At 42.6% G+C, this 23,932-nt stretch overlaps 1 protein-coding gene across 3 annotated transcripts; it reads right to left on the bottom strand.

Annotated features, from left to right (window-relative positions):
- Positions 1-566: 566 nt before the first annotated feature.
- IDH1 (isocitrate dehydrogenase (NADP(+)) 1) lies at positions 567-20,623 on the bottom strand. 3 transcript variants are annotated; one of them, XM_027963886.3, is made up of 10 exons: positions 19,732-20,623; positions 19,478-19,533; positions 16,521-16,660; positions 12,544-12,835; positions 9,810-9,915; positions 8,382-8,559; positions 6,943-7,094; positions 4,048-4,188; positions 2,907-3,069; positions 567-1,504 (listed from the first exon to the last, which is right to left on the bottom strand). In XM_027963886.3, the coding sequence occupies exons 3-10, from the start codon at positions 16,640-16,642 to the stop codon at positions 1,414-1,416; spliced, it is 1,245 nt and encodes a 414-aa protein (XP_027819687.1). In that variant the 5' UTR covers positions 16,643-16,660; positions 19,478-19,533; positions 19,732-20,623; the 3' UTR covers positions 567-1,413.
- Between the last annotated feature and the right edge of the window lie 3,309 nt (positions 20,624-23,932).

Raw genomic sequence — 23,932 nt, forward strand, 5'->3', positions numbered from 1 at the left:
TGAAACTCCAGTACTTTAGCCACCTCATGCAAAGAGTTGACTCATTGGAAAAGACTCTGATGCTGGGAGGGATTGGGGGCAGGAGGAGAAGGGGACGACAGAGGATGAGATGGCTGGATGGCATCACCGACTTGATGGACGTGAGTCTGAGTGAACTCTGGGAGTTGGTGATGGACAGGGAGGCCTGGCATGCTGTGATTCATGGGGTCGCAAAGAGTCGGACAGGACTGAGCAAATGAACTGAACTGAACTGAACTGATGATCATGTCCCTTCCTTAAGTTTTCACTGGCTCCCTATTAACTTATATGCTAATAATACTAAACCCAGCATACACATAGACTCAATTGCCTAATATTCCCTTTTGTTCCCTTTTTGTTCGATCGTTGGTGTTCTTTCCCTTTCTCTGTAAAATCCACATCTTACTATCTGTTTACCTAACCACTTTCCCCCAGTGAACTCCTTGAGGGCAGAGACTTTTTTTTTAAAACCAAAATCCTATGGCTAGGATCTAGCAGGGTTCCTGGTACCTGCTATACAGTCGATAAATAAAAACTCAGGAGACTAGTTCATTAGCACTGAATTTTAATTAAAATCGATAGTTTAGATGAAGAACAGGACTAGGATAGTGTTTACAATCAACTTCTGAAAAATCACATTTACATAAAGGAAATAAAAGAGGCCAGCAGAGGTCCAAAAAAAAGGTGCAGCTTGTATTATTGCACTTGGATGAAACGTGCTGTTCAAGGTCGCAAAATACTTAGGCCACACAAGGCCAGGAGGAGGAGACAAACACAGAGGACAACCCCCGCCCCCTCAGGTAGTATTTCTTCTGGATTCTCCAAGGAGCTCAAAAATATTTAGTATTTTTAAAAGATTCAACTAGAGCTCTTAACAAAGATGAGTCTTCAATACGATTTAGTTACAGCCATGCTCTTCATTTCAAATCATAAGCAAGTCTAACATGCAGCTTCTACTGCAAATAATGAGATACCTGTTACATTAGAATGACCCAGCGCCCCAGGCCATGAAAATCGAGAAAGGGAATGAATCTCTATACAATTTCAGGGAATAATACCGTGGCTACAGTTTATCCTTTTGAGCACTGTTGATTTTGGTCATTGATCTCAGCACATAAGAAAAAGTGACAGTGAGTACAAGTGGACATTAAAAATAATTCCTAGGCTATTAGTAGAAAATAAAATTAAAAAAAAAGTCCCCGGCCACGTTCACAAAGGTGGCATAACTGTATGCATAAGAAAAAGGCTGTAAACTTATAGAAAAGATAAACTCTGGCTTCTAAACAAATTACAAAATTGATTTTGCCTTTACCCTTGAGAGTTATAGAGAAAAATGTAAACCAGTAGACCCTAGTTACCAGAAAAAAAAACATCCTCCAAAGACAAGAAATGACCTTAAAGTTTGGCCTGGGCTAGTTTTAACTGCAGGTTCTCTCCGAGTTTATCCATGAACTCAAACGTATTCAAGTAGTCAGAACGTTGCACGCTAACAGAGGAAGGAAAAAAGAAGGAAATTTAGTTTGTCTCTGATCTGGTAGAGGAAAAGTCTGAGACATGCTGCTTAAAGTAGCATTCTATTTATTTCTAGAAGAAAAGTGAGTAATGTTAATAAGCTACAAGTTTATGGCCGATGACTGCATTTACGGTTCAAGGGGCTGACCCAGGCTACAGGCAGTCTGAGTGGAGCCAGGCCAAACACACACACTCACAGGGGGTTCCTGGTCTTGTAGCTTTAAGAGTAAAACTGCCCCAGGGCTTCATTCAGACTAATGCCTGGGAGACTGAAACCATCCTACTTCTTATTTCTCATTCTTCGTTAAAAGAACATATCCAGGTACAGTCATCTTTTTACTTATATCCCTACAAATTGTCACGTGTCCTCAAACAAACAAACAAAAAACCACTCTGGTGCTCTTATATCTACCTTTGTCTTTCTTAAAAAACAAAAGACCATGGACTGGCTCTCATAATCCTGATGACAGGTGTCTATCCAGCTAGGCTTAAAAGTAACACACTGATAGGAACATTTCAGACATTGTATTCTTGCTGAAAATTTAAAATAAGAAAGATGTAGTGATGGAGTATATCCCCATGACTGAGGTATACTGACCCTAAACAGAGGTCTCTGAGGACCCACGAATGAGACATAGGATTGGTGTTAGATTTTAATATCAATTCTTTTTTTAAAAATTAATTTATTTAACTGAAGGATAATTGCTTTACAGAATTTTGTTGTTTTTTCATTTCTTGACATGAGCCATAGTAGCCAGCTTTGATTAAGGGAGGAAATCCCTGATCAGCAGCTAATTCAGCTAGGATACAGGCTTCCATGTTCTCAAAAAAGTCCTGGGCAAAATGATTATCTGACTGGTGGCTACAGATACTTAAGGAAGGGACTATGAGCAACTGGACGTCTTGTACCTGTGCTCCTTACTTTTCTTACTAAATTGAAGGTAAAGAGGTGGAATAAAATAGCCTTGGAGGTCTCTTTGTTTCAAAATGTCTGTAATTTTGTTTTATTAAGCAGAACCTTGCCACCCAGTTGACTGCCAACTAGATCAGGGGTGAGCACACTACAGCTTGGCTCATGACCTCAGTCCAGACTGCAGCCTGGTTCTGTACACAGGGTTTGATTGGAACACTGCCACTCCCATTAGCTCTTGTATCACCACTGACTGCTTTCACGCTGTGGAGGCAAAGTTCAATACTTGCCATACGTTCCGTAAAGCCTGAAATGTTTATTATCTGACAGTTTACAGATAATGTCTCCTGACTCTTGAACCAGATGACAAATAATAATTCATGTAACCCCAGAAACCACTTATGTTTTGAGCCCAGTGAGGATAAATGGTAATTTGACCACAGAGCTTACAGCATCTTATACTTACTTGGGTAAACCTTTAATACATGCAGCTAAGTCCTTGGTCATGAAGCCAGCCTCAATGGTCTCAATACAGACTTCTTCCAAAGCCTTTGCAAAAAAGCTGAGCTCTTTATTGTTATCAAGCTTAGCTCTGTGGGCTAAGCCTCTGGTCCAGGCAAAAATGGAAGCTGAAAGACAGGGGGAATAAAAAAAAAAGCACAATTAAATCATGCTGATTAGAAATATTCCCAAGTCTTTGTTTGACAAAATAGAATATTTCTTTTGTTTAGGTGACTGACTTCATTGGATGCTATCCACATGAGCTTTAAGTTTCAGGAAATATTTTATCAAATAGAAACTTGAAAAAAAAAAAAACCTGCATTTTTGTGGAGGAAATGTTTTGGATTTTGTTAGAGCTTTAAGAAAGCATATAGTCATGGTAGGGAACTTACTAATCTGGTAAAGGTTACAACCTCTTTTATCTTGTCTGTACTGGTCTCTTCTCTTTCCAGGCTGTAATGTTTTCAAAGTGCTGTCCTTGAGGACATCCCTGGTGGTCCAGTGGTTAAGAATCCACCTGCCAATGCAGGGGATGTGGGTTCAATCCCTGGTCTGGGAGAAATCCACATGACATGGACACCTAAGCCTGTGTGTCACAACTACTGAGCCCATGCTCCAGAGCTTGTGCTCTGAAACAAGAGGAGCTGCTACAATGAGAAGCCCATACACTGCAACTAGAGTAGCCCCCACCCTCTGCCACTAAAGAAAGACCGTGCACAGCAACAAAGACCCAGCACAGCCAGAAATTTAAAAAATTAATTAAAAAAAAAAAGCACTGTCCTTAAAACTTAGTTAAAAGGGGTCTGTCAATGTGGCTTTAGATTCTCAGCCACATGTGATGTTTCACAGCAGCAAAAGAAAAGGAAAAGGAAAATGCTTGTTGATAACATTCTTCTCTGTAATATATATCCTCCCACAAAATGGAAAAGCATATATTGTGTCTATTTTAGGAAACATATTAAAGCAGTTCTTATTGGAGGACAAATGAGCTGTTAGGTGATGGTTTTATACACAAGGCATTGGGCAGCCAAAGGAACACACGTTGGAGTCCCTTTGGAGATTTCTATTCTGGTTGGAAATCAATGTAGCAGCCGACACTATCTTACCAATGGGATTGGTGGACGTCTCCTGTCCTTTCTGGTACATTCGGTAGTGACGGGTGACAGTCCCATGGGCAGCCTCTGCTTCTACTGTCTTGCCATCTGGACAAACCAGCACACTGGTCATCATGCCGAGAGAGCCATAACCTGTGAGCGGCAGAACATGAAGGATGGGATTCAAGTGCAGGAAGAGCACTGGGTCTCCCAGAAAGACAAGGACTTCATCTTGACAGGACTCAGTGAACAAAATAAGCATGCGTGCATGGAGTCATCACTAATTCTTCTGCCTTTCAGAAAAGGCTACGTTTTTCCTCACTTATTTACTTCAGAGGCACCTGCTCATGGTATGACTGCCTGTATTCCACCCTAGTTCCATGACTTCCTAGCTACTGTGGCTCAGTTTCCTTACCTGTAAAATGGGTATAGCAGGGCTTCCCTGGTGGTACAGTGGATAAGAATCCACCTGCCAGTGTAGGAGAAGCAGGTTCAATCCCTGGCCCGGGAAGATCCCACGTGCTGAGGAGTAACTAAGTACAAGTGCACCAACTACTGAAGCCTGTGCTCTGCAGCAACACAAGCCACCACCGTGATAAGCCTCCACTCTCCACAACGAGAAAAGCCTGCGTGCAGCAATGAAGACCCAGCGTGGCCCAAAACAAAAATCAATAAACAAATCTTTAAAAAAGGAGGGGGGGAGAAAAGTAAAAACACCTACTTCATAGGGCTGTTGTGAGAATTAGATGTATATGCATATATTCATGACTATATATGAAAAGAAAACACATTCTTATTCCTTAGAATACTACCCTCCAGAGAATAAGAGTTCAGTATATTACTATTATGCTTATGTGCAGATGCTCTGCTATTCTGGGAAAATAAAGATTCAGGAGTTTTCTCCAGCCACCAAGCTGCTCACAGGCTCACACGGGACTGGCAAGAGAAAGCTGGTTAAAAACAAAATAGGATAGATCCGAGCACCTCCCACTCGCTCCTGCTCTCTTTTACAGCCTCACCAGAACGATTCTGTTCTGTGGTTTCCTAGTCAGAGAACCAAATTACAACTTTTAAGTCCATGTAATTGACTTTCCTTCTTCTATTCATTTTTTCTTATACTCGAATTCAAAGAACACTTGTCGCCATTTTTGCTACTTCCCAATAGAACCTGTGGAGTTAACAATGCAAATTTATAATAGGCTGCTACCTTTTTTTTCGGTTTGAAAGTAAGGAAAAAAACTTTATAAATTCTTTGAGTACAATTAGCAATTTCTGTACCGAATTAGCAGCTCCTTTCCTATCACTATGTCGGTATGAGGCTTCAGTAGAGGCTCAAATATTCACTGACTGGAGATGTTTGGGGCCATATCCATGGTGACAGTCTATTTATCCATGAGACACTAGTTGGTACCACTGTCAAAACTGAGGACAGAAATATAACGTTTGGTTTGAGTCCAAAGTAGTTCATGCCTCTAGAAAAGAATGCATGTGAGGACAGCTCTGCTGCCTTTTAATCTGCTATGCTGAGGTCACCTTTACCTGCAGGCACTGCCCAGACACAGTCTTGGTTCCAGGTATCTTATCAGTGCATGGCTGGACACTGCACTGCAGCACTCTTGCTCTGAAGTCCTTTGAACCTCCACAGCTTGACAATAACATTTGCGATATCCCTCCAGATACCCTCTTATTGCCATGAGGACATTTAGAAACCAGGAGATGATCTGAGCCCATTCTAAGAACCCTGCTCTCCTTGCTTTGTGATGGAATTATCACAAAGCAACACTCCTTTCTCTGCTGCATTCAAACGACTGTGATGACCTCCCAGGTGGCACTAGTGATAAAGAATGCGCCTGCCCATGCAGGAGACATAAGAGATGTGGGTTGGATCCCTGGGTCAGTACGATCCCCTGGAGAAGGGCATGGCAACCCACTCCAGTATTCTTGTCTGGAGAATCCTACGGACAGAACAGCTTGGCAGGTTATGGTCCATAGGGTCTCAGAGTCGGACATGACTAAAGCGACAACACACAGCACACAAGAGAAACAGAAGGAGGGTAAAGAAAGACCTGGGTAACTCATTTATCTGACATCAAAGTCATCTTTAACCAGGCAGATCTACTAATTTTCAAACTGATAGCAATGATTAACTTTTCACAACAGAAAGAAAAAGTAGCACTTCCTGGGGGAAAGCAAATGCAACCGAAGTGAACACAAATATTCATCAGGGAAATTCAGTGCACACCACTTCACGAGTAACTGAAATTGAAGGACAGCTTAGCACTGAGGAAGGCAGGGAAGGGAAAGCTTTTGCTCCTCTGGTCCCTATCTCTGGCATGAAGCTCCTGGTTTCTGCAATGTCTGCTTCTTTGCTTGATTTCATGTGTTTAGAGCTAAGCAGTAAACACGTGTGTTTTACGTGGTATGGAACAGCTGTCAAGGCTGGCAAAAGTGGTGTGATTTGTACCAGTTGTGGGATGAACAGGCTCTTGGGAGGGAGGTCCCTTGGTTATGAGATAATCCTGGCCCCTTGTCTCCTGAGTCCCCTAGTTTTTTACATGCTTATTGGAAGGCAGGAAAAAAGAGTGATTTTCAGATTAGGTGATTGGGCTGCTCACTGGAGGCAGTGAAACTTAAGGAGGGAAAAGGGTTGAGATGTAAACTGTGTCAACATCTAAGGCTGGAGATTCAACCCCACTGAGTTACTTCCTGGGCACCCCTGAGAGAAGTCGTCTATCCAGTCTGATCTTACTTTCCTCATCAGTCAGCTGAGAAGATGGACCTGAATGTCTTGCAGTGCTACCATTTCATGAGCTTTACCAAGGGCTATAGCATCCCTCTTCCCACACCTGGGCACCACCTGTTGGCCGCAGGCCAAACCCCACCTCCACTTGTCCTCCAGCTCCTTACCTTGGGCCACGGAGTCTGACTGCACGTCCCCATCATAGTTCTTACAGGCCCAAATGAAGCCCCCCTCCGATTTCATAGCTTGGGCCACCATGTCATCAATAAGCCTGTGCTCATACCAGATATTTTGAGCTTCAAACTGAGATTTGTACTGCCTGAGAAAAGAGAAAGAGAAGAGAACAATAGACAAAGGAAATTGGTCTTGTTGGGATACCATGTGCCTCTCTGAAAGGCTGGAGGTGGGGCTGGAAGCAGCAGGTTTTAGTAGAAGCAACGCAAATTTGGGGATCTGACAGGCATGGGCTGAAATCCCTGCCCATTCATTTTCTAGCTATGAAACTCCCATTTCCCCATCTGTAAGGGTGATTTCATCCACTTGGCAGGGATATGAGAATTAAGCAAGACAACAGTGTTCCAAGTATTAATACTACTTCTACAGTTTTCAATATACTACTCACCTGTTTCTTGGGATTGAGCTTGCCTTAAAGATTTATGTTAAAAAAATAATATAAGGGGGTAGAGAAAGACTATTTTACTGCCCAGTATCATTCAGCAAACTAGGACAGCTTCCAGGTTTGATATAGATAGGGAATGGAAGGAGGTATTAAAATGTCTTGGGAAGGATACCTAAAATCCCAGCCCTGGTCTGAACGCTTGTATCTAAAGGGAGGAATGCCATCTTAAAAGTTAACAAGTACTCAAGTACTGTTGAACCTAAAATGATTATAAATGTAGACTTAAGTTCAAATGACTCCATTAAAGCAAAGTTTTATTTATTTTCTTCATTTATATTTAAATTATTGGCTGTGCCCCACAGCTTGCAAGATCTTAGTTTCCTGACCAGGGATTGAACCCACACCTTTTGCAGTGAAAATGTGGAGTCATAACCACTGGACTGCCAGGCAATTCCCAAAAGGAGAGTTTTAAATCATAAGAGTGGGCTTCAGAAAGAATGGAAATGGGGTCTTCCCTGGTGGTCCAGTGGCTAAGACTCTGAGCTCCCAGTGCAGGGGGCCCAGGTTTGATCCTTGGTTGGGGAATTAAATCCCATGTGCTGCAACTAAAGATCCTGCATGAGCAACTAAGACCTGGTGACATAAATAAATATTACAAAGAAAGAAAATGGAATAGGCCCAATTTAGAAACTTACACTCATGAAAAATCAGAACTTTCTATCACTAACAGGGTACATTCACTCACACATTAAATAATCCTGGCTCTGAAAAAAATGTGGGACCTTTATCTGAGAACACATTCCCCTTCTAAAAGCAACTCAAGTGTTTTGTTTCAACCCTTGTTAAATCTCAGTTCTGTCTTTATCTTAATGAGATAGTGATGGTTTTCACTCAATTTGTCCCAGAGTCAAAGGGATAAGCATACAAATTCTATACTATAAATGCCGCCATTTGTGACCAAAAAAAGGAAAAAAGAACTGTAGTTACTTGTCATATATCTCCTGAAAGATGTCTTTAAAACGTCCATCGTATTTCTTCAGAATAGTGTTTTTGGTGCTCAGATACAAAGGCCAATTCTTAGACAAAGCCATCTGGAAAGAACTGTGTGCAAAATCTTCGATTGACTTATCTTGATTGAACATCCCCATGGCAACACCACCACTCTCTGTGAGGGGAAAACAAGAAAAAAAAAGGAAGGTAAATAGGGTACAGCTGTAGCAAGTCTAAATCCACCCCTACCACCAAAATAGCCTGCTTCCAGCTCTCAGTCTGAGTTTAGGCTTCCAATTTCAGTATTCCATGAGTTTCTGAGACACGTAATTGGAGGAAAGACAATTCTAGGTAAGGACATTTTAACTTGTTTTGAAAGGCCAATACCCATGAGAAAAACATGGTCTTTTGGATCCTGAAATACCAAGAACTGATATGAACCAGAAACACACTGAAGAAGGGGTAAATAATTTTTAAACTCTTTTCACACTTTAAAAAATTTCAAGCATGTCTTTTAAGCTATAAGTATGCAGTCAATCTTCGGTCACAAAGGATACATTTCAAACACGGAATGAAAATTCTTGTCATTTCCTGGAGGATACTGAAAGTTGGTTTTGCTTTGGCAGAAATAATCATGTGCCGTGTAATCACTGGTGTTTCACAACTCTTACTGTTTGAACTCTGTTATTACTGAAAGCTAGAACTTGAATCCATGCTACTATCCAGGGCCAGCCTGGGGCTAAGGATGAGAGGTGCAGAAACTGGCAGAACTAGATTCCTTTAAAATGATATGACTTAGAGGAGGCAAGAAGAACAACAGCTAGGTAAATTTTGAGATTTTGTTTGCGTGAGTTCTTTTAACAAGCTTAACAATGGGGAAAGTCTGTTCTTTCAACAACTTTTGGTTGGGATTTGCCATATTGAACCTTATTAGAAACAGCAAAATCGAGGGAAGAGAAGAAGTGAAAAACAAAACCAACAACAAACCCAAACCCAAACAGTTCACTTTCACTGTTCACTTTCACAAAATAAACACTCAGAACCAGAAAAAACTTCAGCAAATAAATAAAAAAGCCATTTTCAAACACAAACCCTACCAGAGCCCAAAGCGTAGGACTACATAACAGGCAATTTGGGGCTATTAACATTTAATTTATGTAATTTGTGCGTAACAGATTCCTGTCAACCTTCCCTTATGTTTTGAGATGCATAATTATCTACTTGTATTTTCAATTAAGTGAATTAAGTGGCTAATTCCGTTTATGCCACTGGAAGCTAATGACATTTTTATGTTAGGTTTTGAGTCCTGTGGAAATACTATAGATTCAGGTTGCATTTTTAGGCAGCCACACAACTAACTTTAAAAAACTCGTGATAACGTTGTCTAAATGGCCTGTTAAAAAAAAATGAAAAATACAAACATACCTGTGAAGTTATGTACTAGGTATACCGTTTTGGGGGATCCATCGCTTGGGGTATAGGATATCTCTACTTTTCCAGGCCCCGGCACAACAAAATCAGTTGCTCTATACTGTATAGGGGGAAAAAAAGAAAATAAATCGCAAAACTGCCCTAACAAGAATTACATGAAGGGAAAAAAAAAACCCATAGACTACAGAGCTGGAAGACACCCAGACAACAGTACAGTGTGGCCCAACTTTCTAATTGAGAGATGGAGATAAAGAGGTCCGGAGAATTCCCAAAGCTAGTTAGTAGGAGTACATATTAGACATCAGTATTTATCAGGTGCTTACAATGTAAGGGGCAGTTTTCTAAGTACAGATATGAGTATGAAAGAGAGTAACAAAGTCTTCCCTCTTACAAAGCCTATGACCTAACAAACCCATACAGAAGTGAAGCAACATTAAGAGCTTTCAAATGTCAACAGCGGGCATAGATAAAAAATGCGACTGGAAGATGGAGGAAGAGAAATGACCATAACCTGGAGGTCAGGGAAGTCTTCTCTTGGGGGCTGACAATATACCAACTGTAGCACTGAACATGGGCTTCCCTGGTGGCTCAGATGATAAAGAATCCACCAGCAATGTGGGAGACGTGGGTTTGCTCCCTGGGTTGGGCAGATTCCCCCCAGAGGGCATGGCAACCCACTCCAGTATTCCTGCCTGGAGAATTCCCACAGACAGTGGAGTCTGGTGGCTTACAGTCCGTGGGGTCACAGAGTCGGACACGACAAAGTGATTAAGCGCAGCATGGCACTGAAGATGATGTTGAGAGTGCTAGCGCCTGGTCCTCACTAGGAGACACACTTTAAGTGATTAACCTGTATCCCATGTTATCTCATTTGATTCTTCCACCAATCTTACAAGGGAGGAACTATGATGTAGTGCAAATAACCCACTTAGGGTCTGGTCCTTGGACCTTCAGGGCTTGTTCTCTTCATGAACATCATTCTACTAAGGCCCAGCCCAGGACTTGCCCATAGAAAGCAATCATTCTGGAAGCAGCTGCAGTAGGCTGATGACCCTTAAGAAAGGGCCTTCTAAGGACAGCTACCTCGGTTACAGGTAAGGAAAAATATGCCCAGCCCACACTAGGCATATGTCAATCTTTGCTGCCTTGTACCTTCTTCGATGGCTTAGATTAGAATACTTTCAGAGTCAGGTACCAGCAGATGCCAGTCAAACTTATTTATCTTTGTTTATAGCAATACTAAAGACAGCTGAAAGAACAGCTGTCAGATAATGACAGATTAATTTCTATTCTATGCAGAATATTTCTGATATTTATTGGTAGTAATTGATTCTCATTTCTCAAAAGGTGTCAAAGCACCATAAATGCTTTCTAGACGCTTGGAATTTTCAATCTAGTAGGCTAGAATGACCATTCTTCCAGTGATTGATGTCACAGTAATTTTTAAAAAAGGGAAAAGGAAAAAGAGGATATAACTTAGGGCCATGTTCCCAGGACTAGTGAGTTTGTAGCAATCTCATCTACATTCCCTCTTCTGAGCCTCTGAGTTATCTGTGAAGGGAACTGTCAGGACGAAGGGACAGCCTGAAATACACCGTAGAACAAAGTGAACTGCCGCTCAAGGACTGACCTGGTAACCCAGCCCCCAGGAACAGAGTGGTCTGCTCTACCCACACTATTTTCAACGATGGTGACATCAAAGCCTCTGGGTGTCAGGGACAGAGACTCTTGTTTTTAAGGCTCTTGTAAGACATGAGCTGCTTTCTATGAAAGTCTGAAACTTTAGTTTCAACAGAGAATTTTTAGTTTAGTTGGTAATGTTTCTGTTTAATTTGGCAACAAGCCTACTTGTACAGAAGTATAGAAACTAGACTTTTCTTCTTCCCCCAAGGAGGAATGTTCTGAAGAGACTGCTTTCAACTACTGAGTTAGTTGGTCCTTTTATGCATGAAATGATCATGTTTAATATAATAATCTTTGGTAGTTCTCAATTCTGTCTGCACATTAGAATCCCCTGGAGAGCTTTAAAACACCATGGAACTGAGATTTAGCTAGTGTAGGGTGGGAGAAAGGCATTGGAATTAAAACAAAAAAAAGCTTTTTTTAAAAATGGCAATGCAAAATAAAACAAACACCAAAAAACCTGTAAAAAGATCCTATTGTACAGCCCGGGTTTGGCTGAACCACTGATTCAGTTAAACCACAGGAAATTATACAAAAATGTCTTTATCATATGGTTTAACCTAATAAAAAGACCAAAAAAAAAAGGCCTATAAAAAAGTCATTTATAGTGAGATAGGTACCTATAAGTTTATCTGAACTTACTTTTATCTAAATGTCTATGGGTGTGTGTATATATACACATATATATTCATTTTTCAATTCTATACATCATTTGTGGGCTTTCCTGGTGGCTCAGTGATAAAAGATTCTGCCTGCAGTACAGGAAATGCAGGTTTGATCCCTGGGTCGGGAAGATCCACTGAAGAAGGGAAAGGCTACCCACTCCAGTATTCTGGCCCGGAGAATTCCATGGACAGAGGAGCCTGGAGGGCTATAGTCCACGGAGTCACAAAGACTTGGATATGACTGAAGTGACTGAGCACATACCTCACTTAATGGAAGCAGACACCAAAAGAGAATAAAGCACATATAAATCAGAACTGCTGGGCAATCAAAAACCATGAGAAAAGAACATGGAAAGTCAAGTCATGCCAGCACGACTTACTTGATCCCCATAAGCATGACGACCTATGATAATGGGTTTTACCCATCCGCTCACGAGCCGGGGAATATTTTTGCAGATAATAGCTTCCCTGAAGACAGTGCCACCCAGGATATTTCGGATGGTGCCATTCGGAGACTTCCACATCTGTTTCAGCTTGAACTCCTCCACTCTCTTCTCATCGGGGGTGATGGTGGCACACTTGACACCAACGTTGTACTTCTTTATAGCTTCTGCAGCGTCCTTGGTGACCTGGTCATTGGTGGCATCGCGATTCTCTATGCTTAAATCGTAGCTGGGAGGGAAATGTTGAAAGCGTAACTTTTCCAGACACACCTACAGGTGACTGAAGGTACTCCCCTTCTATCCCCATGCACAACTCTATGCATGCTGATGGTACACAGGGCCTGCCCTGCAGAAAGTGAAGGCTCCATACACACCTAAATCTGCTGAGTTTTAGCATTAGTATACCCTCGACACAAAGATGGCTGCCAACTAAAAAGACCTCTAAGAAGGGCTAGACCGCTGGGCCACACTGTGTTGTGGGAAGCTGTTGAGAAGGAAATCAATAAAAACCACTGTACCCTTTTCTCTCGGCCTACTCTTTATTACCACTTTCTGCAGACCTTCTTCATCTGATTAGCATAAAAATGCAAACCTAAGTATTATTTTTCCCTTAGAAAATATTGTGCTCTAAAAATAAAGCGGCTGAGGACTAAAAGGATTTCTTGCAGTTTGGCACTGAAGTGGTGGGAGTTACAGCTGAGACAGTCAGTGCCAAAAAATGCTAACAACTATTAAGGCCAATTAGCTGTATATTGAACCTTTCCCTAAATCTCAGGCAAGTCTTTCTCCTGGAAACAAGCCTGAAGTTTATAATGGAATCCAGCAATGACTTTATATAGCCCACTGATTTATAGCTTAAAATACACCAACACCCAGACTGCAAGTTATTCAGAGTGTGAAAGAAAGCTGGTTGTTCAGAGCAGAGAAGACTATAAAACTTTAAAGTAGGTAATAGTTTGTCAAAAGTAGGAAAAACAAAACAGTAATTTAACAGTTTATTTTGTTCTCCAAGGCTTAAAAAGTTTTCTAGTTTTTTCAGCTTTCAAAACTTGCTGAATTATCAAGCCCCTCAATCTCTTGTTTCACTTCTGGTATTTTCCTTCCTTTAGATATCCCACTCCTTGTGATGGAAATGCAAAAGGGCATCCAATCTGGTGATATATTTCCAAATAAAAATAATTCCAAGCTGCTTTAACTGTTCGCACCTCCTCCCTCCCTTGAGGGTCTATTGTCAATCTGTATTAATTGTCAACCTCCAGACCTCCTTAGGATATCCTTCCTTCTTAATCTTGTAAGGGGTCACTTTGTAAGCACAGCCGTGGATTATGTGTAAATTTTCAACATGACCTATAACACTCTGTTTCAAAAAGTTACATAACTGCTCTTTGACCCCAAGTGGGCAGAATGGTCCTCAGAGCTTTCTGAATGACTGTCTCTTGGGCTATAATACTCAAGCTGACATGAATACAATTCTCCCTTTCTTTCTTAGATTATTAATTTTTTTTTCATCGGCACTAAAAAAGACACTCTTATCTTCTGACTTAGGAAGTGCTGAATATCTATAAAAAGTCCACTCTTAACTCAAACAGCAGTAGTCAGCAATATTCACGTTCACAGGAAACATTTTTCATCAGAAGAAGCTTACAGCACATCAGTGGATTTTTTTGCTTCTAAGCAGAAAAAAAATGAATAAATGGTCTCAATCACTGTCTAGACAACAGAAAATAAAACAAATAGCAATCTTGGAACTACTTACACTTGTTTAAGTCTCCAAATATTTTAGTTTTTAGCCAGTGACTCTGCCTTCTAGGTATAATGACTGTCCTTTAAAGCTCCTTATGCCTCTAGGCTAAAGAGAATCTTTGTAGCTATTATCATGGGAATTGTTCTGCAAATTCACCTACTGCCATGTACACGAAAGTCAATCAGTTGTGTCCAACTCTGGGACCCCCATGGATTATATGGTCCATGGAATTTTCCAGGCCAGGATACTGGAGTGGATAGCCTTTCCCTTCTCCGGGGATCTTCCCAACCCAGGGATCCAACCCAGGTCTCCAGCATTGCAGGCAGATTCTTTACCATCTGAGTCACCAGGGAAGCCCTTATTCAACAGCTTAGCCACCAGAAGGCTTCCCTGGCCTTCACTATCTCTTGGAGCTTGCTCAAACTCGTGTCCATTGAGTCAGCGATGCCATCCAACCATCTCATCCTCTGTTGTCCCCTTCTTCTCCTGTCCTCAATCTTTCCCAGCATCAGGGTCTTGGACACAAATGGTTTAGGGAACTTCTCCTGAAAGGTGGGGATTTTATTAGATAACTTCGAGAATTCTGTGCTATAATTGTATAAAACGCAGAAAAGACAAGGAATGAACAGGTAAAAAGGCCCACTGACTAGTTAAGCAGAGTGGCAGAAAATACTTTATCCTTTCGAAAGGACAAAACTGTGTTAACTACATTCTTTACTGATTTATTAGAGGATTCCCAGGCAGCACTAGTGGTAAAGAACCCACCAGCCAATGAAGGAGACGTAAAAGACGTGGGTTCAATCCCTGGGTTGGGAAGATCCTCTAGAGGAGGGCATGGGAACCTACTCCAGGATTCTGCCTGGAGAATCCCATGGACAAAGCAGCCTGGCAGACTATAGTTCATAAGGTCGCAAAGAGTCAGACAAGACCGAGCAACTTGGCATGCAGCTCTGTTCTCTTCCCCTCTGCAAACAGTACCTCGCGTTACTCTTGGCCACTGATTTATTACAAACAAAACCCTCGCAGGAAACAGAGGCTTGGAAAGACCTGAGAAATCACTTTGCTGACATCCTAATTCTTCTCTTCTGAACAATGACAAGTTCAGTATTTCTAGTATTATGTTAAAATTAAAGATTCATTTCATATATATTTGAAACCCAGTCCCCCTAAAATTGAGTTCCCTTTGGAGTTTATAATTAATCTCTCTATCTAAAACTCTTTCCTTTGGTCCCCTCTGACCTCCATCCTATATTAATTTAACGTCAACCGGACTCAGGTAACTAACATTGCTATTGTGACAACACTATGAATGACTATAATTATGATTTAGGTATCATCAGTTAACAACAGAATCAAGTTGTTTCTCCAGGGAAAAGATCAGCCCCTGAGCCATGAGAATGTAAACTGGATGCAACCTGACTTCCCTGAAACTAACATTTAAGAAAAGTCACAGAAATTTCACAATTTTAAAATACCCTCAAGCCTTCCTGGAGAAGGAAATGGCAACCCACTCCAGTGTTCTTGCCTGGAGAATCCCAGGGACGGGGGAGCCTGGTGGGCTGCCGTCTGTGCGGTTGCAGGGTCAGACACGACTAAAGTGACTTAGCAGCAGCAGCAGGCTTTCCCTGGTGGTCCAGTAGTTAGGAACCCCCCTGCCAATGCAGGGAACACAGGTTTGATCCCTGGTCCAGAAGATTCCACGTGCAGCAGGGCAACTAAGCCCATACGCCACAACTGCTGAGGCCCTGTGCCCAGACCCTGTGCTCTGCAACAAGAGAAGCCACTGCAATGAGGGGCTGCTACATCCTCGCCAGAGAGTAACCCCTGCTCGCCACAACTAGAGAAAGCCAGTGTGCTACAACAAAGACCCAGGGTACCCAAAAATATAATAAAAAAAAGACAACTCAAAGATCAAGTTGGAGTGGATCTAAGACTTGTCTCCACTCCCTATTCAGTGCCCTGAAAATAAACCTTTACTTTGCTGCAAACAATACTGTCAGAGCTGCTCTCTGCACAGGGGCACACCAGTTCTATGTTTTGTTTGCATATAAGCTCGCCCAAAGCTTTATTCACAAGATATAGTGGTATCTATGCAAAAAAGTGACTCATACCCTGAAATCACACGGATTATGCTTTCTGAGTTTGCTGCTTGGCAAAGTGATTCATTTACCTGTGCAGGTCCAGGTCCACGTAGGGAAAAATGAGTTTCTCTTTAATCAACTCCCAAATGATTCGTGTCATTTCATCTCCTTGCATCTCTACCACAGATCCGCCTTGGATTTTGTGAGACATGTTGACTTCAATAAACCTCTAAGAGGAAAAAAAGATAAGACACATACCTCATCATTTGTTTCATTACCATGTAAAAGCAAAATACAATTTGGTGATTACTAAAAAGAACAATTCATAATAGCATGATTGCACAGAAAGCTAATAACAATTATATTAACCATTAGAATTGAATACATTCTCTGTATAAAGCATTGTGTTACATGCCTCTTGTGTGATTTGAGTCAACAGTCACAACAACCCTGTACGATGGAAATTGTTTTTCCATTCTACTTTGCTAAAAGAAAGCAAGCTTTCCAAGGCCATCCAGCTAGAGCGTGGGGGAGCCGGAGCCTGTCACATGCCCTTAATAATGTCAATCACTATTCTTTATTCTTGACTGTTGGTTTGTCTTATCAAATGGGATTATTTCCAAAATATCATGTTTATTTGAACACTTCTATCCAACGCCTCATTGGGCTACACCTTCAAGATGCACAGAATGACAGGCACTACTATTTCCCCTCTTTTAAGAGGCTGTTTTGGTTAAAACAACTATCCTTAAGAAGATTCAACAAGTTCTAGTGACCCATTTTAAAGAAAATTTAATTAAGTCTTTTTACAAGTGAAAGATGAAGAATTCCTGGTGGAACTCTATTTTCCTAGAGACAGTAAAAGATAGTGGTGGTGATACACTGAATACAAAGTGATTTCTCAGTTAGAGCAATCTGTATGTATAGAGATGTATGTCTTCCTGGTAGGTCAGAGGTTAAAGCGTCTGCCTGGAATGCAGGAGACCCGGGTTCAATCCTGGGTTTGGGAAGATCCCCTGGAGAAGGAAATGGCAAGCCACTCCAGTACTCTTGCCTGGTGAATCCCATGGAGGGAGGAGCCTGGTAGGCTACAGTCCATGGGGTCACAAAGAGTCGGACACAACTGAGCGACTTCACTTTCACTGCTCAGAACATATCCCTGGCCTGTCCTTGGTATCCCAGCTCCTGGACTATTCTTCCAGCCATTAGTGGGCAAAGGCAAACTGCCAATGGGTGGGAGAGGGGATTGGAGTTGTTCCAGGAAGAGGTGTCTTCCTGGGATGTGGGGGTAGCAGATGCTAATCCATCTGATTCCCAGAGACAGCAGGGCTACACCCTATGGACGCACTCAGTCACCTCCCACTCTTTGCGACCCTTTGGACTGTACCCACCTGGGCTCCTCTGTCCGTGGGATTCTCCAGGCAAGAATATTGGAATGGGTAGCCATGGCCTCCGGGGGATCTTCCTGACTCAGGGATTGTACCCGTGTTTCTTATGTCTCCTGTATTGGTGGTTTTTTTTTACTATAAGTCTCACCTGGGAAGCCCTTTGTAAAAAGTGAAAGTGTTCGTTGCTCAGTCACATCTGATGCTTTGGAATGCATAGACTATAGCCTGCCAGGCTCCTTTGTCCACGGAATTCTCTAGGCAAGAATTCTGAAGCAGGTTGCCATTGGGCTTAGGCTTAAAGAAAGGGATGTTTCCTGAGAGTAAGAGGCACTGAGCCTGCTAAAGGTATCTGTTCCCTTTCACGGTGCTTTAATGGAAACTATTTTCCCCCCTAGAAGATAACAACAGATTGCTTTTATTCTATTAATTTACAGTTGAGGACTGAAAGGAGAATTGACTTTAAAATATTAAGGAAGAGGTCTATAAACATCTCAAAGAGTTGAGTTAAAGTTGTCTGGCCTTTATATTTTTAAATGTAATGATTGACTGTGAGCTTCAGTTCCTCATGACAAGCCAAGATATATTCCTAACCTCTAGGCCCATTTTCACTTCCCAATTTGCAATTCTGGGATTTTGCTTATTATATTAGTATTTAGGAGGTTCTCTAGACCATTACTGGGGGACCATCTGGAACTCAACTAGAATAAAAAAGTGAACACACTGGTATGAATGAGTCAGCTACTTCCCATTTGTAATTTCAAATATAATTTAAAGTACAGCTTAAAGTATATGATTTAATCACACTGATCCCACAGTCACATCTGTATTATGAACAAAACAAAAAGAGGCAGCAAACTTATCTCAGTTTTGATACATTTCCAAGGCCATATTCCTATGAAGTATTATGCAAGAGTTATGACTTGGCTATTTTTCTTTAATGGCAAATACAGTTAATAAAAGGCATACAGCAAACTTGAAATTTCAGTAATAAGTGATATTATTTTTTGGTTAAGCAAACACTTTCTGATTAATCTTTCTATATTTCATAATGCATAACTGAAACATTAAAGGTTTTCTTCCTGATACTTACCCATTACATTTTTAAATTTAAAATTCACTTTTAATTTAAAAAGTGAAGCTTTATTGTGGACCCTGGGTTACTACACTGTAGGACACTATTTTATTTCTTCTAGATTTGAATCCTATGAGGTTGGGCTTCAGATACCACTGAATTCACTTTCCACTCTAGTCCCTCAGATCTTTTGTCTCCACCCAAACCCTGATTTCAGAAGGAAGGCCTTTTCCAACAAGCTAGTTCATTTATGGAGCAGCTGAATTCCAATCTCCTGACACACATGTGCAATGCTAGAAAATAAACCTGAACTAACAACAAAGTAGCTTAAGAAAAGCTGCTTCCGGGGGTGTGTGGGGGGTGAGGGTGCTGAGTTCATGAACAACACTAATTTCTGTGCAAAAAAAAAAAAAAGTGTCTTGCAGAGAAGACTCTAGACTGAAAGAAACAAGGAAACAGTTGCAATTTATTGGTGGAAAAATTCCTGAGTCATTCCCTTACAGGGCCTCCGACCACCTCCAAGACCTCCACCAGTTAAACACAGTATTGCCATATGAAAGAATGGGGAGGAATTACTTATTCTCACCTTTACAATTTCTAATCACCCCAACTCCTCTCAGTCTCGCAGACTCAGCTTACCTCCTAAAACAAAACAAAAAAACAGAGACAGGGATAAGGTACAAGGCACTCCAGCACTCTTCTCCGGAGAATTTAGCTTTTTTTTTTTTTAAGCCAGGCAGCCCGGTTTATCTGTTTTAAAGTACAGTGCCAAGTGCACCCTAAGGGGCAAAGGGCAGTTTTAGGTTAGCATGCACTTTCCAAATACAGTATAATAAATACCCCTGTTTGCACACGGAGGAGGACGCGTCCGTGGGCGCGGCCCGGGTTCGTTGTCCGTTAGCTAGTCTTGAGGTTTGTGCGTCCTTCGGGGACCAGCCGGCTCTTGGCCTGCATGCGTCTTTGTGGCCCTTGTGCAACCGAAGCCAGCTGGGTTCCTCCTTCCACGCCCGACCCTTCCCTCCTGAGCGCAGGGACCTTTAACCCCTCTCCACCTTAACTTGAAATGCCGACAGCGACATTTCCTCCACCCCCGGCAACCACCAGGTGGCCTACCGACCGCCTCTCGCCGCCCCCTTAAAGCTCCCCAGGAGGACTCCTCCAGCCCGCCGCACCATCAGTCCCATCGGCCCCAGTTCCATGCACACGCTCAAGTTCTCCAACAGCCGAGGCCGCACGTCTTCTTCCTCCTAAACCCAAGTCTTCCACAAGTCCCTGCATCCTCCTACCGCCCGATTTTTTCTTCTGCTGCAGACCCGGCATTCCATCCGTCACCGTATGCCACCTCCCCCTGCCCAATTTGACCCTCCAATGCGAACAGCGGGCCGCCTACACAACCAGGCATCTAGCACAGTCTTCCTCCCATTTCCTTCTCCCACGCCCACCACCTGGATTTTTTTCCCGCTGCCGTGCGACCAGGACGTGCCGCTAAATTTCCCCTAGCATGCTCAAGATCTGAGCGTCCTTTTCCCCACATTAGCCACTAACAGCCTTCTCGCAGGGGCCAGAGACCGGGGCCGCCCCTCGAAGCCTGCGGCTACCTGCGGGGAAGGTACGTTGGCGATGACTCGGGAGCACACAGTCACTCAGTGTCTACTCTGGCAATCCCGGCTAGACCACAGCTGTTCCGGCTTCTCACGGGGCCTCAGCAGAAACCCAGAATCTGGCCACCCAGGCAGGGCTTTTTCTCTTCCCGGCTTTTGTCCAGACCCGGGCCCGGCCCCCTCAGCCCACCTCCCGGAGCTCCGCCCCCGAGCCCCCGCCAATCGCCTCGGGCCGACCACCCGAAATGGGCGGGGCCATGGGGCGGGGCGGGCCCTTCCATTTGGGGCTAATCCGCGGCCCCGCCTTCCTTGCGCTGGGATGGGGAAAGGCGGGGCCAGCTGCGCGGCTGGGTTCCGCCGCCGCCCCTCTTCTGCTGAAGAACAAGCTTGCCACCTGCAGGCTGGCGTGTTGGGCGCGTCGGCGCTGGTATTCTGAATCCCACGCCACGAAGAGGCGCCCCGGGCTTTGTAACAACCTTAGGGTCAGGCTGAGTGAGTTTCTAGGTCTCCAATAAAGACAAACCGGAGACTTGGACCTATCCTGTTCCTGGCACGCTCCGGATGTGCGGTAGACTGGAACGCGCTCGGGCAGAGTTGTGTGGGCAAGCGTGAAGTCACTTTGGGGGCTTCTCCGCGCAGCTGGAATGCAAAGGATTGAACAGTTGCACAAGCAGGGACGCTACAGTAAATTTCACCCACCGCCGATGACTAGGTCTTCAGAGCTAATGTATCTATTACTTTCAATTTCTATTGCATGCTATAAATAGTGGAGAAGGAAATGGCAGCACACTCTAGTATTCTTGTCTGGAAAATCCCACAGAGAGCGAAGCCTGACGGGCTAGAGTCCATGAAGTCGCCAAGAGTCGGTGGCAACTTGGCGACTAAATAAGGAGAACTATAAATAAATGCAGTAGTTATTTGCGGTAGACAATAAGGTTAATGAAATCATCTGAGTTCCAGTAACATTCAAGTAAAGATCTAAGGAGGCCTTAGAAAAGAGGGGATTAAAATAAATTCTGTCCTCTGCAGGAAATTATTTTTAGTGTATTCCTTAATTTTGAAAACATGGAGGGCTGGGGAGAAGTATTTTAGATTATGATTTGTAGGATAAACCCATGCTTAGTCCAGGATTCAGTGCCCCCAAATTTATTTATTTTAAATTTTATTGAAATACGGACATCCTGGAATGAGAAGTCAAGTGGGCCTTAGGAAGCATTGCTAAGAACAAAGCTAGTGGAAGTGATGGAATTCCAGCTGAGCTGTTGTAAATCCTTAAAAATGATGCTGTGAAAGTGCTGCACTCAATATACCACCAAATTTGGAAAACTCAACAGTGGCCACAGGACTGGAAAAGGTCAGTTTTTATTCCAATCCCAAAGAAAGACAATGCCAAAGAATGTTCAAACTACTGCACAATTGCACTTATCTTACACACTAGCGAACTAATGCTCAAAATCCTTCAAGCTAAGCTTCGAAACACAGGAACTGAGAACCTGAAGATGTGCAGACTGGATTCAGAAAAGGCAGAAGAACCAGAGATCAAATTGCCAACATCCCTTGGGTCATAGAAGAAGCAAGAGAATTAAAAAAAAAACCAAAAACTGCTTTATTGACTATGCCAAAGCCTTTGACCATGTGGATCACAACAAACTGTGGAAAATTCTGAGAGAGATGGGAATACCAGACCACCTTACCTGCTTCCTGAGAAATCTGTATGCAGGTCAAGAAGCAACAGTTAGAACCAGACATGGAACAACAGACTGGTTCCAAATTGGGAAAGGAGTATCTCAAGGCTGTATATTGTCGCCCTGCTTATTTAATTTATATGCAGAATACATCATGCAAAATGCTTGGGCTGGATGAAGCTGGAATCAAGATTACCAGGAAAAATATCAATAACCTCAGATATGCAGATGACACCACCCTTATGGCAGAAAGCAATGAAGAACTAAGGAGCCTCTTGATGAAAGTGAAAGAGGAGAGTGAAAAAGTTGGCTTGGAACTCAACATTCAAAAAATGAAAATCATGGCATCCAGTCCCATCACTTCATGGCAAATAGATGGGGAAACAATGGAAACAGTGAGAGACTTTATTTTCTTGGACTCCAAAGTCACTTCAGTTGGAGACTGCAGCCATGAAATTAAAAGATCCTTCCTCCTTGGAAAAAAAGCTTTGACCAACCTACACAGCATATTTAAAAGCAGAGACATTACTTTGCTGACAAATGTCCATCTAATCAAAGCTATGGTTTTTCCAGTAGTCATGTATGGATGTGAGAGTTGGACTATAAAGACAGTTGAGGGCCAAATAATTGATGCTTTTGACTTCGGTGTTGGAGAAGAGTCTTGAGAGTCCCTTTGAACTTCTAGGAGATCAAACCAGTCCATCCTAAAGGAAATCAGCCCTGAATATTCACTGGAAGGACTGATGCTGAAGCTGAAGCTCCAATACTTTGGCCACCTGATTGGAAGAACTGACTCATTTGAAAAGATCCTGATGCTGGGAAAGGTTGAAGGCAGGAGGAGAAAGGGACAACAAAGGATGAAATGGTTGGATGTCATCACCAACTTGATGGACATGAATTTGAGCAGGCTTCAGGAGTTGGTGATGGACAGGGGAGCCTGGTGTGCTGCAGTCCGTGGGGTCACCAAGAATCAGACATAACCGAGCAACTGAATTGAACTGGAACTGTCATGGCACCTCTGGGTATGTCATTTCAACTTGCTGATTGAGGATCAAGGTCTAGTCTTATCTGCCATCTTGGCCCCATTTGTTTCTACTAAGTTTATGTTGTGTCCTTGGGCTATGTCATTCTTTCAAAACTTGTGCCTTGCCCCTTTCCCTCCTGTTATAATGGACATGAGTTTGAGGAAACTCAGGGAGATAGTGAAGGACAGGGAAGCCTGCCATGCTGTAGTCCATTGGGTCACAAAGAGTTGGGCATGACTTAGCAACTGAACAACAGCAACAGTTGATTTATAATGCTGAGCTGATTTCTGCTGTACAGCAAAAATGATTTAGATATACATTACATAAATATATTATTCTTTTTTAATCTTCCTTTCCATTATGGTTTATCACAGAACACTGAACATAGTTCCCTGTGCTATACAGTTGTTGTTACTTTTGCAAAGTCACATCCGGCTCTTTGTGACCCCATGGAATGTAGCCCACTTGGCTCTTCTGTCCAAGGGGTTCTCCTGGCAGGAATATGGAGTGGGTTGCCATTTCCTTCTCCACCAAAATTTATTTTTTAAGTTATCTCTAATATTGGATTTTTATTACTCTTGAAGATTATGAAGGGCACTATGCAAACTGCATTTTGGACATTTGAGGGCACTGGTATTTTTCCCAAGAGAAAAGGAAGATTTTTTAGGTTGAAAAAACCTCTTGATGAAAGTGAAAGAGGAGAGTGAAAAAGCCAGCTTAAAACTCAGCA

This window comes from Ovis aries, chromosome 2, assembly GCF_016772045.2.
Source record: "Ovis aries strain OAR_USU_Benz2616 breed Rambouillet chromosome 2, ARS-UI_Ramb_v3.0, whole genome shotgun sequence".
In the NCBI taxonomy this organism is placed as follows: Eukaryota; Metazoa; Chordata; class Mammalia; order Artiodactyla; family Bovidae; genus Ovis; species Ovis aries.

What these genes read in the sequence shown, in the direction of transcription:
- IDH1 (XM_027963886.3), bottom strand. Translation starts at nt 16,642, where the DNA reads ATGTCTCACAAAATCCAAGGCGGATCTGTGGTAGAGATGCAAGGAGAT. An exon ending in GTCATGCTTATGGGGATCAA is followed by an intron (nt 9,916 to 12,543) that starts GTAAGTCGTGCT and finishes CCCCCTATACAG; the next exon opens with TATAGAGCAACTGATTTTGT. An exon ending in TTTCAGGAGATATATGACAA is followed by an intron (nt 7,095 to 8,381) that starts GTAACTACAGTT and finishes CTCTTTTCTCAG; the next exon opens with GCAGTACAAATCTCAGTTTG.